At 35.5% G+C, this 17,541-nt stretch overlaps 1 protein-coding gene across 2 annotated transcripts in view; it reads left to right on the forward strand.

Moving 5' to 3' along the window:
* The first annotated feature begins 201 nt into the window (after nucleotides 1-201).
* SEMA3E (sema domain, immunoglobulin domain (Ig), short basic domain, secreted, (semaphorin) 3E) overlaps nucleotides 202-17,541 on the forward strand; it is a 279,602-nt gene continuing 262,262 nt past the window's right edge. The window contains exon 1 of one of the 2 annotated variants that reach the window (XM_011927688.1): nucleotides 202-939. In XM_011927688.1, coding sequence (XP_011783078.1) covers nucleotides 825-939 — 115 coding nt within the window. In that variant the 5' untranslated portion in view covers nucleotides 202-824. Of the gene's footprint in view, nucleotides 940-7,858; nucleotides 7,959-17,541 lie in introns of those variants that run through there. The other variant, XM_011927689.1, reaches the window with a different exon arrangement.

Below are 17,541 nucleotides of genomic sequence, written 5' to 3' on the forward strand. Positions count from 1 at the left end.
TGGTAAGAATTTAAAAGCGCTTTCTGATGCCACATCTTTGTCTGTCACCTATTCTTAAATAATCAGCCTGTTATGTGTCATCACCCCTCCCGAACTCCCCATTTCCCCCCATCAAAATGTGGAGTTCTCTCCTGCTGCTGAGTAATGTGGGGCTGGTTATGACTGGGAGGGAGGATGGGAGCGAGGCACGTGGACCAGAAATACTTCCTAGAAACAGCAAGTACGCTGCTCAACCCTGCCTGAACTTTCCTGTAAACAGCCACTGACAGACTGCATCCCTGCTGGGTGGATCCTGCGACTCCTAGAGGGAATGGCACTTCTTGTTTTTAATTAGCAAGGTGAAAGGTGAATTAAAACTAGCAGTTTGGCAAGTCAGTGCAAGAGGCTGACTTCTGAGAGGCTTCCAGGAGCCCGAAGAGAGGACCTCCACGGGAGAAGAGAGTGCGTGTGCGTGTGCGTGTGCTCGGTTTTTTTTTTTTTTTTTCTGAATGAACAGCTTTGTCGACGTGACTGAAAAACACATCTTCATCCTGAATCTACCGGCGTAGTTGCTGAAGAGAGCTCTAGACAGGACATGGCTCTGAAGACTCACTCTTTGGAATGTCCTCTTGCTCCCGGCTTATAAACAACTGTCCTGAGGAAAGAAAGGTTTTACATAGCCAAATACAGCCTGACAAATGGCACTTCGTAACTGTGCTTTCTGATGACAACGCATTCGATTTCTGACAAAGCCTCTCGCACGCTGCCCCTGGAGGGAAGTCCTAAGTAAAACTCAGACCCTCCTTAAAGTGAGGAGCGAGGGCTTGGACGGTGAACACGGCAGTATGGCATCCGCGGGGTACATTATCACCTTGCTCCTGTGGGGTTACTTACTGGAGCTTTGGACAGGAGGTCATACAGCTGATACTACCCACCCCCGGTTACGCCTGTCACATAAAGGTAGGTTACCTTTCCAGATCCTTTTGTTTAAAAGAAAAAGAAAAAGAAAGTCGTTTAACATAGGCTTAAGGTCTTCAAAGACCTTTAAAATGCACCTGAAAAATTTATTGCAAAACTGACCTAAAATTCTAAGTACCTCTGATTAATAAGTCATACTCACCTCATCTGAAAACAGTGCAAAATCACATGTCAACTTAGAGATGTGATTTTTGTCTGTAAATACTGGATTTTATTAATGAGGAGTTCACTCACTGGCAGAGGGAACACAGGAAGGGAGGAAGCAGGTTGTAAATAGGCTTGAGAGGCTGAATCCACCAAGTTAACAGTAGGCATTTAAATATCAGTCTATGCATATGAGAAACAAGGATGCTGGGGAAGGGCTATAGAAATAGGGGTGTAATTTGTTCTTTTTGTTTTTGTTTTGTTTCGTTTTGTTTGCATAATGGAGGTAAGAGGAGGAGGAAAGAAAATTCCTGAGGAGAAAAATGATGCCCTATCCATAATAACTGTCATCATCATGTAATTAAAATGATTAACAACTAATATAAATTAGTTTTCCAGTGGAATTGATTATTAGAATTTTTTCATGTGTGGCAAAGCAAAATAGTTTATGACAATGCTTGTGAAATGGCTAATATTGATCAAAGTATTAGTATTCACTAGCATTTGTAGTGTTAATTTATATTGCCTTAATGAAGATCTGTCTAACAGCGAATGTTTAAATATTTCATTCTACAGTTGTCTTGTAAAGCAACATTATACTCATAAATAAATGATTAAAAGATAGATTTTGCATCAGGACCAATACAAGCCAGTCATGAATACGTTTGATAACTCCTCCTGTAAACAAACAATCAATAAACAAAACCATGCTCAGAGAAAGTGACTTTGCTGACTTAAAATAAATTCAGAATAAATTTTCAGCAAATAAGTATTTATTATCACCAGCCATTGAGACACTGAGACAGATAGCAGATGTAATACTCAGGATTACATAAGAATCATTTTTCAATTGTGTAAGCTTTTAAATTGACCCTCACTGTAGAAAGAACAGAAGCTTGCATTTTCTAAGTATAGGTAGAATATTTGTCAGGAGAAACAAAAAGGGAGTCCTCAAATTTGTGACATGTTTGTTCTTTTTGTCTTTTTAGTGGGCAATCTTCACTAAATGTTATAGAAATTTTTCATTTTTAGAGTAGTTAAAACTACGGATATTTTCTTAGTTTAAATACATTTCCTATAATACTATCCAGTAGATAACATAAATTTAAGAAACACATTGATACTAAATTGGCAAAGTGTTTAAAATATAGTGCCCAGAATTAACACTAATCTTTTAACTTGGGAAGATGTATCATGGTATGTATTGAAATGCCTATTCCTAAGAAGTTTATCATCAAAGATGTCAAGATGTACAAATTTGATGTGATGGAATATGGACGAGTAAACATGCAAAAATTTATAAATTGATTGTTTTTCTTATGTAGATGAATGGACAAGCTACCAGTTTTTGCAAGCCACAATTCTGTTACATCTAGCATTAACCTTTTATACCTTGTTATTGGGGTACTTGTGTTTTCATGGTTCAATATCACTGTGTTTTCCAACAGGTCACATTTTAATATTTCATAAGAGAGTTAATAATTTGATCAAAGAATACCAAAGTTCTCTGATACAAGTAAATGTTATGCGTCATACTGTTATTGAGTTTGTCTTTATTATGGCACTTTTAATCAAAGAAATAATTGTAACTGATGTTATGAGTGGTGTCATATGGTGTGAGAGTAAAACTGCTGGTATCTATACGTACACTAGACTGAAAACTCCCACAGGATTTCCTTTACCTTTGAATTTAGTGGAACCAGCTGAAAATGCACAATATGATGTTTTTATACAAAGGCAGAACAGAGAGAGTTACCTGAAAATGGAATGTTCCTACTTGTGCAATTTTGTTAGTGAAGTCAGCTAAGAGATCACACTGGAGATGCTACTTGAAGCAGCCAATGCCTACTGCACCTCAGGGGCCTTAGTGAAAAGAAGAGCATATACACTGTCAGAGCAGGGTATTCAGTCCCACCAATATAATATGAACAGCCCATTTATCTCTCTACACTCTGGAATTCAGTGAATATTTTAGAGGTCTTCAAAAACTAGGAATAAGATATTGCAGATTATTCTTTCATGGTCTTGAATAATGTCAGTAATGGCAAATGTTCAGTAGTGAGTGAATTAAGATAATTAATATATAAATGAGTTTATAATCTTTCAATATAAGAGGCACTAGGTATATGTAATATAACACCTCTGCACTGCTGCCTGACCACTAGCAGGGAAATCCAGGAGGTTCCCTGGAGGTAGTCTACTAGAATAATTCAGAAATTCTTTTCACAGTTCATGATCTAAGCTGTATGGGAGAAAGGCAGGCATTTTTCTCATATTCTTCGCTTTTAAGATGGCATTTGAAAACACAAACCTATTGTTTCTTCCCAAGGAGGAGGAGAAAGTTTATCATACACAGAGCTTGAGTTAAATTATATAAAAATATGTTCAGAAAAATAAAAAGGTCCAGAGATTTGCCCTTTTCCTCTCCCCTTCATTCTCCATTACTATGTCTTAACTAGACATATTCTTAACTAGAGCTGGAAAGGAAGGGATCATTAGGATTAAAGAGGAGAAAAGACAGAGAGAGAGAGGCAAAGAGAGAGAGAAGGAGACAAGGTATAAGGGTAATATAAGTTGTGGAATATTTTCTAGTTGATTTCCTACTGCCTTGTACCCCAATGGGATAATATTGAATCCCTCTCTCTTCTAACTGAATATCTCACTCCACACTAATATTAAGAAAATATACTGGCTTAGGGCAAGCCTGGTAGAAAAAATGATGAGATAATTACTCCTGTTGAGGCAATACATAAATCTTTTAATGTATTTTCTAGTTACAAGGTAAATTACATTAATAAGTAAAAATGTAGCAAAGATTAAAATGGCAAGATGCTGTCTTGCTTTGTAAAAATTTTCGGTCAAGATTCGAGTTGAATTTGGCTATATCAGGCAAATATTTAAAAGTTCATGAATAGTTATGCATTATGGCTAAATTTATCCCAGCTCAATAGGGTAACGTTGGTGAGATTAATGCAAAATTTTAATATTCTCCCCCAAGGGTTTCCTTGAAAAATACTGCGGTCCTCAGGACAGAAACCAAGGAAGGAGAGAATGAAGGGAGAAGAGTCCTGGTGGATTCATCTACTTCCCTTTGTTGATATCTGTTCTCTCCTTATCTTTCACCATCCTGCACTAATGAGGTTACAGGGAAGGCAAAAATAAGCTTCTTGATAATGGAGCTCAGAGAAGAAAAAACAAATAAGCCAAGACCTATGTTGAGAAAGAAATACCAATGTACATGGAAAGCCCCAGAAATTCAATCATGGGAGCTTGGCAGACAGGGTAGGTGTTTGAAGTCTCAATAAGGATGAATGCTATTGCAGAAATCAAGGAGAATGGCTGCTTGAGCATAATATGTTCTCTTAGAATAGTTGGTGAAGAGACAGTTAAATAAAGGCATGGATATGGCAGAAGAACATTCCTAAAATATGTTAACATTATACATGTAGATTTAAACATGGAATATATGCTTATGCATATAGAACTTGCAATAGAGTGTTAATTACTGTATCTGTATTGGGTATTATAACCAATTAAATACAGATTTATCATAGTTCAGAGAGCTCAGGATTTGAAATCAGAGGCCTCTACTCCAGCTCTAGTACTTCCCACTTATAATAATGATAATTAATTGTCTGCATCTCAGTTTCCTCTATTTGAAAATAGGAGTAGTAATGGTATTTTGCCTATATATTTTACTGGGTTTTTGAGATAATCAAATGGAACAATATCTGTGAATGTACCTTATCACCTAAAAACTATTTATATTATTAAGGTTTTTGCAGACTGCTACAAAGTGAGAGTATTGGAAGGAAACAGGTCCTAAAGAGAAAAACCTTGAAAATGGTATGAGTTTATATTACAACAAGTGCTAGGATAATGCTAATATAGAAGACAGGATAAACTTGCTCTTAAATAGCATAAAACATATGATTTATCTTGATAGATTGCACTCACTCCAAATCTCATCTTCCATATCTTTGACCTCTAGTTATAATAATTCAGAAGATGATTACATTGTCTGGCATTTTCCAAGTTTCATGGCCTATTTTTTTTTGCTGTAGTGTACATATATCCATTTGTTACATGTATTCACTCTACAACACACATTTTAGAATTCATTCCGTTTACAAGAAAATAATTGACAGAGAATTCTAAAAGAGCACAATGTTAAATAAACATTCTGAGTGATCATTCTGGAGGCCGTGGTATTTATTTTATACCCAAGGCAAATAAAAAATGAGGTAGTGACTGAGCCAGTTTTTCCTGACCCAGCTCATAGCTTTGGTTCCTCATCCAACAGCTTGGTATTATCAATAGTGACATTAGTCACACATCTCTGGGTGTTAGTAAATAAAAACTGGTCATAAGACATGATTCATAAGCAGAGTGATTAAATAGGATCCAGGAGGAAACACTAGCCTATGTGCCCAGAGCTTCAGGGAGAGACAATGAAAACTAAGTGGTGGGTTTATTAAGAAATAGCTTATATTATAAAAAATACCACTGGATATATTGTGAGGAATTACAATATGTTTTGTTGAGTCTGGTTTATACAAAATATGCTTTCTGTGGAGAGAGTCTTCCTAAGAATTTTAGATAGTGCTATTATTTGTGTTTTTATATTTGCTACAGACAAATATCGTCCATGTATCACATTGAAAGTCCCCAAATGGTTCTATGAATTATTAAATTCTTATCTGGATGTTGCACTTTACAGTGGGAAAACAGTTATCTTTTAGTATAGAAATAGGGTGAGGGAAGGTCTGGGTTAGAAAAAAATAGTAACTGGAATTTATATATGAACTGGGCCAGTTTTGGAATGGAAAATGTATGTGCATCAAACCATTTTTTTTCCTGCTTTGCAAGGAAAGTATTCTATACCTAATATATAATCAATGCCTGTTCTTTATTAATAAATATATTCAACAGCTGTGCTGTCATAATGAAATATTCTTTACAAAAATTATGTTGCCATATTGTTATTTTGCTATCCAGGTCAGATTTGTCATCTAGTCAGAGCTGAGAGTATTACATAGAGAGGGCCTCTGTTTCTTTCAGGGATGAGATCACTTGGTGGCCTCAGTTCTATGACCACATAATAAAGCACCAAACCATGAAATTGGTTGTTACTGGTGAAAAGTATTGCTAACAGTCTGCTCAGTCAGTTTTATTTCATCGAAGACATTTAAAGGAATCATCATTGGGACTTCTTAGTGGGAGTGTGTGCAAAGATGTATTTCTTTATCTTTGTATATAAAACTCTTCTGTGGTTTAATAGAGGAATTTAGTCTGCAGGAATCCAGAAATATCACTTTGCATGCATGCATGCCCCTTCATACATATCCATCCCAGTGTAAAAGTCTTATAATTTCAGTCTCTGAGAGTTAAAAACAAAACTAAACTAAAATTATACCATTTATAACATTTTCCAAAGGGTGCAGAATGGAGATTTAGATTATTTTCTTGGTTTTAATAGACAGGGCCATAAGTTAGTAGTTTCTAGTGTAACATATGACACTTTGTCATACCCTATACATTATACAAACGATGATAGTTATTTTGATAATTTTGTTTTCACAGTAAAGCCTTACATAACATTGGAGGTATAAGAGAAAACATCATTGTTATTATTAATTCCTTAGTCTTAAGTGAGCATTATTCTTTGCACTCATGATAGGAATGATAGTGAGAAGACCGGATATTTTATAGTCTGGATATTCTGGACTAGGAATAAAAAGGACATGTCCATATCACATTTACTCCAAGTGTTGCAGTCTCTGATATTAAGAGAACGTTTTTGGTCATAAACAGTGATGATTTCAAGAAAAGACATCTCAGTGGAACTGATAACTTTCCTTCATATGGCCCCTATGGTGGCCAAGACAATTGATTACTCGAGAAGTTTTCAGCCCTGGTTCTAATGCCTATTTCGGGATATTCTAACCATAGGGGTCCTTTACCTTGGTGACCTTACCTCCACAACTGGTATGAAAAAATAAAAGAGAAATCTATTGTCATGCCTGACTTAGAAATGTGTTTCATTTCCATCCTTGGTACCTAAACTCTCAGCCATCACTGTGCTCTGCTCAAGGATTTAGCTTGTAGCTTTGGCATAGGAAACACAGTGGCTAGAAAACACTCTTACATTCGAATTGCAGTGGCCTAAAAACCCTAGACTTTGGATGAGGCATATCTAATTTGAATCTGGCCTCTGACTGCATGGCATGAGCAAGTTATTTAGGTTTTCTGAATATGCATTTTCTCATCTTTAAAGTGGTAAAACATAATCTGCAAAAATTTGAAAGGATTACATGAGATAATGCAGATTAATGTGCAGAATACTTAACCCTTAGGAAGCTTTTTATAAATTACTCAATAAATCAGATGAGATTCAGAGATAATTAATCTAAAAGCAATCATGAGCAAATTGTTAAATTACAACTTAAGATGAAGAGAGATCCTTAATCATCAGATTTTTACTTAAAAGCAAAGATTTTCTTTAATGAAAACCAGCTCTTACTAGAGTAGATAACTAGAAGGAACAAAGAATATAGATGTCTCTCATGTTTGTAAGTTATTGTAAGAATTATTTTGTTTATACTTTAAGGAAAGTTGGAATTTTATCTGATGGCACCTTGGAGACAACAGACCAAATCCACAAAATAAACAGTACTAACAAAGGTAATTGTAGGCCCAGCTTTGTGAAGCACAATAGAACTAATATTACTAAGGCCAGACCACACTGCCTAAAGTTAAACTAAACAGTATGCTATAGGCAGCTATCAGCTCAGCATGTGTTGTTTACTTGGAAAGTGGAAGAAAGTCTCCCACTTTGCCTTCCCTTAGATGAACAGGTAAGATATCTGGTGCCATGCACAGTTCCTGACACTTCGTAGGCATTCAACAAGCGCTCATCAAGTGAGTATCTGAATAAAACAAAATGATTTAGAACTGTGTTTTTCAAAGGAAAAGGTGATAGGGGTGGGATGAGCAGGAATACCCATGAAACTGAGGAATCCTGGACAACTATTTATGGCCCCTTTAGCATAACATATGTTAGAGAAAAGGCTGGGGCTTTCTGTCTATTCACCTTCTTTCTCATCAGTGCTGCATTTAGTGAAACAGCTGGGACCTCCAGGCACCCTCCTGATACATCAGTTGAATTCTTTCATCTACATTCTCTCCTCCACCTTTTCCTCTACTTCCTCTTCTTTTTCTTCCTTCTCTTTCTTTTCCTCTTCTTCCTCTCCTCCTCCTTCTTCTATTTATCTTGTGATGTCCTTGTCATTTCTGGGTTATCACTATACCCCCTCCTCCCTTTCTCTTTTCACTTAATTCTGTGACTACCCTTTTGTGCGGCTGACACCACCCCTTCTTTCTTTTTCTCTTCTTCTACTTCTCTTCCAGATAAATATTTTTTATTTCTTCCTCACCTTAAGCCAAAAGGGGAAAGAAAACATACTTTTGGTGAAAGATATGTATTCATTGGCCTTCTGTGTACCTTCAATATTTGTTTCTTTTTGTTGTTTAACACAATAAGTACAAAACATAACCTTTGAATTATTTAGAAAAACTTTAAACTTACTAGGTATTGAAAATTGGTTGAAATCTATGATGTAGGAAATAATGAAATACTAAATAAATAGCTCACTAGCTGCCTGGATAATGTACCCTCTTTCTCCAACCTGTTTTTCTGCTGGGAAGCTGATGCTCGCAGGCACCGTAGGATTGTGGCAATTGGAGAGGAGAGGAATTAGGGCACTGCACAGGAGAGAGCAGAGCCTGCCAGCCAAGTATTCTGCAGCTAAACTCGGGTTAAATGTCAGTTAAAATATTATTGATGTAAACCTATTTCTATGCTCTTTTGGTTTGTTTTCTCTGAGTTTTGAGCTTTAATTTAGGGAAACCAGAATAAAAAGGTGGTTTTATTTACAGGATAGAGTAGTGGAACAGAATCCCTAAGAATAAGTCTCAGGGGTGATTTTAGGTAGCCAGATCAACTTCAGAACCGGAAAAGAACAGCAGCAAAGAAAATGAGAATAAAAGAGGGTGAAAATAGAGGTCAGCTGAGGACACTGACTCTTTCCCTCCTGATTTGTTCTTTCCCAGGAAATGATGGGAATGGAGAGGGGCTTTAAGATACCCTGTGGAAGTAAAGTCAAATAGGAAATGTGCTCCCAGCATTGTGTATAGCTGTTTACTCCTCCTGATTGCTTTTTTTCTAACACTGAGTCAAAAAGTTTATTATGAACCTCAGGTCCTTTCCAATTATAGAAATGTAGGGCTCCTTTCTTCTCCTTACCAGTCTTCAAAAGGGTTTCTCCAAAACACTTTTGAAACTGGTATTAGGAGATAGTATGTTGTGGTGGAAAGGGTATGGACTTCCAGTTTTTGAATCTACAGTATATTTTATTTGATGCTGTCTTATTCTTGCTGAATCATTGAACTGAGGCTTCCTTTCCTCATCATTATAAAGGGACTAATGAACACTGTCTTCCTATCTTGTATGCTTTTGGTAGAAAAAAATTTAAATGTATCACAAAGATGAATGACATGGTGTTGTAGTATCTTATAATACTTTCTAATTTATGTAACTGTTTTTAAATATATTTAAAGGTCCTTCAGGGCAAGGAGTAATTTTTTGTAAGACCCTTGGGGATGGAATAAATTCACTTCAAATCATTCCTAAAGGCTATAACTACAGTCTGGGTTTTAGTGTCTACTGAATTGAAATGTACATATATTTAGCTGGCTTCCATATTATGGTCAAAATAACACAACTATAAAGGCCAACTTTATTTTTTTATAAGGTTCAGAGCTACTGCTAAATAATTCACTTGCAGGACGGCTTGATTGAATTTCATTGCACAGGAGATGATGCTACTATTATGGAAACTGGAGTTAAACGAATGCTACACAGAGTGTGGTCCATGGACTGCAATATCAGCATTCCCTGGGAGCTGCTGAATCAGATCTACTGAGTCAATAATTCTGAGGCTCGGGAATCTCTGTTTTAACAATTCCTATGGGTGATTCTTAGTGAAGACTCAACTATGAGAACCCCTGGGCTGTGTGTATGGAAGGATGCTACAAAGGAGCCCCAAGTTCGTATTTACTGTTTTCATTTATTCCTCCTTTTACTTCATCTCCTAGGTTAAGGGTGCTGTCAAACGTCCAAATGACAGCCTTGGTCTTGATAAATATATTTAGATTCATAGATATCTAACTATATCACCATTATCTGCTTATTTTTGTATTAAATATAAAGTGTACCTATACATTGAGGATAATTTAGCATATAATTTAGATATTTTAAAAGATTATTGATGGTGTAAATTGTAGCATGTTGTAGCTATGATTGAGTTCTGATGAGAAAACATCTAATATTTGTCGATTGTGGAAAAGTATTTTGTAAAATTCAAAAACTCTTTTATGCCTCACAGAGAAGTTTTCTGGGACAAATGAAATTAGATGTCGCTTACCACTTCATCCCTTTGTTATACATCTTGATCATTGCCTGTATTAATCTGCTCTCATGTTGCTATAAAGAACTGCCCAATAGTGTGATAAAATTAAGACATTCCATTAATTCCGTTATGAATGACCTCATTGCTCACCATGCACGATAAAGCTGTGTTGTTTTCACACAATATACATATTAAAACACATAATTCATTTCAGAGTGCACAGAACACTATGTTATTATAGAGAAAGCCTTTTTAAAGTTTTTGTTCCCTTAAATTCTTTTGGGGTAAAATCAATGGATATAGCTTTGGGACATAGTGGATAGCTATATATAATGGAGAATTAACAAAGTTTATTGCTTTAAACATTTCAATTTTAATCACATTAATAATAAGTAAAGTGACCACGTGCATTTGTTAACTATCATAATCTTTTCAAGGGACAGAATACAACAATTTCCTCCTTGATGTCTTAGACACTAGCCCAGAAACCACTGTCCTACCGCCTTGTAAAGAACTCCTCTTTCTAAAATATACGTTAAATTAGCAGAATATTTTGAATGAAAATAAAAAAAAAGGAACTGCCAGAGACTGGATAATTTATAAAGGACAGAAGTTTAATTGACTCACAGTTCCACAGGGCTGGGGAGGCCTCAGGAAACTTACAATCATGGCAGAAGGGGAAGCAAACACATCATTCCTCATATGGCAGCAGCAGAAATGCAGAGCAAAAGCCGAAAAGCCCCTTATAAAACCATCAGATCTCCCAAGAACTCATGCACTGTCAGAAGAAGAGCTTGGAGGAAAGTGTCTTCATGATTCAATCACCTCCACCTGGTCCCACCCTTGACACACGGGGATTATTACAATTCAAGGTGAAATTTGGGTGGGGACACAGAGCCAAACCATATCGTTGCCTTCAGAGAATTAAAAGAGCCTATAATTTTTAAGTATAATTGGCTTATTATTCATTCATTTATTCCATAAGTATTTGTTCAGCTTCTTCAATGCTTTAGGTACGGAGCATTATGCTAGGATTTTAAGAATAAAAAGTCCAGTTTTACAAACATAATGTGGTATACTGTTTGGAATCTTGGGATAGTAAAGGATTATTAGATTAAAAACTAAGGAGATCTGAATAAAGTATGAATTTTAATTAATAATACTGTATCAATATTGGTTTATTAACTGTGATCAATGTACCATATAAATGTATAGTGTAAACAAGGGGAGCTAGGTATAGGTATAGGGGAACTCTCTGTACTCACCATAAATGTTCTATAAATCTAAAACTATTTTAAGAAGTTTAACACACACACACACACACACACACACACAGCTTTTAGTCAAACCCAATTCTCAAGAAACTTAAGATCCAGTTGTAAAAGGAGACAAGTTGTAATAAAGTAGGTTGCTTTTTTTATATCCCAAGGGATGCTATAAAAGCACGAAATTGGGGCTGAAAAGAGAACCAAAGCTCAGTATTGAAGATGAATAGGAGGAGCTTGGGCAAGATGTTATGAACAAATTAGCTATGTCATACTCTGCCTTGCACCATCCTGCCATGTGCCCACAATCTTCCCATGGCATATAATGCATTGTATTCTCCCAGAAATTAACTTAATTCCACTGTGTTTGTGACTCTACCACACACGCTAGTATCACACGTTCTTTGTCCTTGTTAAATTTAATTTCCCCTGTTTCTAAATGACTTTGAGGAATTTTCAGATTTTTTGTATGAGTAATATATGATTACTACAAATTCACAGAGTTTGAACATACTGAGGACAATTATATTGCATTTTATTGCTTGCATTCTTAGAATCTAATAAACTTTAGATGCTGAATATATTTTATGTATTGCATTTAACATACAGAATTTAATTGCTATATCTATTCACACTAGTGTTACCAATCTTAATTCTTTTGCTGGATGCCACATACAAATACATTCCTACCAGAGATAGCAGAAAATGAAATGATGGGGTTGGGAGAGCATTGAGAATACAGGAGATATGATGAGAATATTTCTCTTCTGCCCCTTTTGCAACACATTAGGCACTAGTTTGGCTTCAACTCTTCTATTACAAAGGTTCTGAAGAGAAATACAGGGCTGCTTTAAAATTATTCAGAAAATATCTGAAAATTATTAGAACATATAGTTTGAGGCAGTGGCAGAGGATAGTATAACTTCATCTGGGCCATTCAAATGATTATTGTCACATTTGACTCAACTTTTCTTCCCACTTGCTCCAATCATCATGATCTCCCAGTTTCCAATATAACACCTCATTCATTTCTACAGTGACAAACTATGAAGAAACAGAAAAAAAGAACTAACACATTAATACCATGACAAAGCAGAAAGCAAAGAAAGTCAGAACTGGGAAAGAGTGATAACTTACCCAACATCTTTGTTTTTTCAGAAATGCTCCAATTGACCAAAAGCAAGGTTTTTTTTTGGTCAGTCTGTCCCTGCGCAACAATTTTATGAATAATTTGGCCATTTGTCTTTCATTTTTCGTTTTAAAATCACAGCTACTGGTAGTAACATAGTGAGAAGGCAAAGCAATGACTAGGTTTTATCATTCTAATTAGTTTATGCAAGGTATCTTACTTTCTCAACCTAGTTATTTGAGAAAGAACTTATGAAAATTTCATTTTACTAAGATTTTATTATATCTATAAGCCAAGCAAAAATGTTTTTTCATGTATTTATCAAAATCAATTGATAATATATTTTGAAATGCTATATCCTTAAGTTTTTTTTTTTTCTTGTTGGTACTATACTATAATTAATCAAATATAATGCACTTAACACAAACTGTAAACTAATAGGCATAAGCAGAAATGTCATATTCAGAAGAAAGCACACATTTTTCACCATACCTTATAAAGAGTAAATAAAAATGGAAATGGGAAGCACTGAATTATTTTATTTTTAGAAACTAAAGACAATCTATAAAAAGAAGTGTATAGAAATTAAGATCACTTCTATAATCCTGAGCAAAGCAAAAATGATACAGGTTTAAAGAAAATGTTAGGAAAAATAATGGTAAGGAAGAAATGATTTCTTTTGAAAACAGCTCTATTATTGATGAAACTGACATAACTTATTTTTCCTGAACCTAAGCAAAATAAATAGTACAATAAAAGCAAACAGAAAATAAAGAAAGGAAAAAGCAATTATAAGCTTGACATTGTCACAAAGCATAAGTGTTGCACATATTTCTGGTCAGACGAATGGTAACTACAAATACTTTTTAATTGGTTAGAATGAGTACTAGAATATTGAGCTTGCTGTAAGTTTCAGGTCTGGATAAACTTGAGCTAACCATATGGTTTATTCTTAGAATAACCATATCACCCATAATCAAAATGTAAATTATAAAGAGAAAGAACTTTTTTCAAAGTCAAATGTTATAATTTTAGCTGATTTGATTATCCAAATCATTGTACATTTCCATTAATATTAGAAGGAAAATCTTTTTTTTTCTTATTTTTGTCCAGAAAGAAGAAAGAAGATGGAGAAGATAGGACTATAAAATACTAGAATGGTTTTAATGAGCCACCCAAACATTGATTTTATTATTATATTGTTATAGTCATAAGAAGTTAATGTGTTTAAACTTCTATAACACATTCATGTGGTTTAATTTCCTTGTAATTCCCCAAAGCAAAATTCGCTTGTAATAATATTTAAGTAATCATAATAAGAAGGAAAATATTATAGGTAAGTCAACTGTACAATTAAAAAAACAATCAAAAGAATGAAACTGCATTTTGTTATTATACTGTCAGAAGTAAGACAAAAGTTATGTACTGGGCACTGTTTTTGACAGATTTTTTTGCCAAATGTTTTTTACTTGCTCCAAAATGTGTATGCCCAAACTGAAGTCTGATATATTTTAGGATTGCAGAAGGATTTTTCCTATCTGTAGAAAAAAACTGAATTATCTATGATTTAAAAATCAATAAAGTTAAACGAGAATAAAAATGAGACATAAAACTAAAGAACCATTACCAATGAGATGGTTTATACACTAATAAAGCAGTTATCACTCAGAAACGCATTAGATGCCTTTTATAGTATTTGTCTCAAGGGACATGAAATACGATTCAAGGATTTTAATGTATGTGGTTATGTTTAGAATATAATATTATGCTTGTTAGATACTTAAGTTTTTATATTAGTCAACAAATAGTTATAACTGTTTTAAGTTAGAAATGCCATTTGTCCTTTTAGTCAGCTAATTTATAACTATAGGATAGTTAGAAGAGTTGGCAGTGTTTCATTTTTGAATGTCTAGAATACTGTTAATGCGAGAAAACAAATACAAAATTGCCACTGGTTGTTTTGCTATGGGTGGGAAAGAATTCTTGCCAGTTAAGGAACTGCTGCAGGGAGTGCCCTCTCTGTGAATGGTGTGTGTAATATTGCAATTTTGTTGCTGACAGCACTGCTGCTTTTCACTTCTGCAATTCCCCACCCAAGCCCCAAGTTTCCACTCACACTGCTAGCCACCAAAATCTCCCTTTATCTTCTATGACTATTTTTTTTTCCTCTTAACAAATAGGCCCAGCTGCTACTGCAGCCGGTTGCCCACACTCTCTCCCATACTGCTCTTGCTGAGGATGGCAGGCAGAGTAGAGAGGAACAGCTGAGATTGGCTTACTTTGGCATCTAAATAATTTTGGGTGGGTCCTTTCCTAACTGTATTATTCCATTTAATTTTATAATATTTCCTTCTGTTGAACTTTAAAAAAGCATAAATTCTGTTTCCCTACAATGTTTTCCTCGTCTGGCTGCGACTCTCTTATACCTGGCTGCTCAAGATAAACAAATTGGTTCCTTTTGCACACTGCTAATTTTTTCCCAATGTTAAGCACTATTTAGGAATCAAATGTGGTAGAAACAAATTTATTGGTGTGATCTTGGACATGTTACTTAATCTTTCTCTGGCTAAAGGAGGTGTATAATAAATATCATCTTCTCATTGGTTGTGATAAGGATAAAATGAAATAGCTTTTAAATGTGTTTACAGTAGTGCCTGGCACATAGTAATTGCTAAGAAGGTGTTTGTTAGAAAGCCAGAGAGAAGAAGAGGTAAAGAAGGGGGCATGGGAGAGGGAAGAGCAGAAGTAGAGAGGAAGGAGGAAAAGGAGGAAGGAATAATTGCTAAATGGAAAAACTAATAATTGCACTTAGGGAATTAAAATCAACCTTACGGATTTAGCATTGTATGTCTTATTTCAACAACAACAACAACAACAACAAAATCGTTCATTAGAAAAATACTATAGTTTAGGAATATTGTATAATTTTGCCCAAATCGGATAATTTTATTGAGGGTAGGAACTTTAGTGATTATTTCCCGCTCTGTGAAGTCATCATGTCCATGGCTTCCAGATAGGTGGTCACATGTTTATCGTTTTGAATTTGTGCATTTTCGTGGAGAGGGAGATGACTGCCTGACAAGGAATTCCATTTCATTTTGTAATAGTCTAGTGAAGAGCTAGTACTTACCTACCTAATCTCAAATCATTTTCCGTATTTTCGTCTTAGTTTTTTTCTTTAATGCTAGCAAGAAGGACATAAGTCATGATGGACCTCCAAATATATAAAGATAGTGTATTAGTTCATTTTCATGCTGCTGATAAACTCATACCTGAGACTGGGCAATTGACAAAAGAGGTTTACAAGGTACTTACAGTTCCACGTGGCTGGGGAAGCCTCACTATCATGGCTGAAGGCAAGGGGGAGCAAGTCACATCTTACATGGATGGCACCAAGCAAAGAGAGAGCTTGTACAGAGAGACTCTCGTTTTTAAAAGCATCAGCTCTCATGAGACTTATTCACAGGAACAGCATGGAAAAGACTGCCCCCATGATTCAATTACCTCCCATCGGGTCCCTCCCACAACACGTGGGAATTGAAGAGATTTGTTGGGGGGCACAGTCAAACCATATCAGATAGTTATCATGCTTTTTTGTCATAGGTGAATATTCCTCAATATCTTGACTGTTCTGTCAGTATTTTGGCCATTCTCCGGTTTGTTAATGCCCCTCTTAAAATGGAGCAACAGAAATTATATTCCAGAGATGCTTGCTTTATTTACAGAATAGTGGTGCTGTTAAACAATGACTTTTTTTTTTTTTTCCTTTTTTGAGATGGAGTTTTGCCTTTGTTGCCCAGACTGGAGTGCAATGGTGTGATCTCGGCTCACAGCAACCACTGCCTCCCGGGTTCAAGCGATTCTCCTGCCTCAGCCTCCTGAATAGCTGGGATTACAGGCATGTGCCACCACGCCTGCCTAATTTTGTACTTTTAGTAGAAATGGGGCTTCTCCATGTTGTTCAGGCTGGTCTCAAACTCCTGACCTCAGGTGATCTGCCCGCCTCAGCCTTCCAAAGTGCTGGGATTACAGGCATAAGCTACTGTGCCCAGCCAACCAATGACTTTTATTTATTAAAGCCACCCTAGTTGACAGCAGCTTATTTGGCAAATATGCCATTTTATTCGATTACTGTCAGCCTTTCTAATGGTTTTCTCATAGGCTCTGTTGAGCCAACTTTTTCCTTTATTTCATGCAGGTGGTTTGTTTGCTGAAGTTAAGAAAAACCCTCTTCTACTCCCTCCAGTCTAGAATGTAGATATGTGTAGTAACAATGTGTGGTGCCCTGAAAAAGACATGCACTTTGGAGTGAGACATTCCTATATTCAAAGACTATATAGTTCTGCTATTGTGTGTCTTTGCTTGATTTGCTCAGCATCATTTTCCACATTTAATGTCTTCAGGAAACTGGCTACTTAAAATGGTAAAAGTTGCATTCACTGTCTAAATTCTTTTAAAGTTTTTTTTTTCTTAATTTAAAATACACATTTCATGGACTTTATCTAAAATGTCAGTATTTGGAAGGAGTTTAACATACAGTTGAAGCAAATTTTAATTAAAGTATATAAAATATATG

Source organism: Colobus angolensis, unplaced genomic scaffold (genome assembly GCF_000951035.1).
Source record: "Colobus angolensis palliatus isolate OR3802 unplaced genomic scaffold, Cang.pa_1.0 Scaffold74, whole genome shotgun sequence".
Taxonomy (NCBI): Eukaryota; Metazoa; Chordata; class Mammalia; order Primates; family Cercopithecidae; genus Colobus; species Colobus angolensis.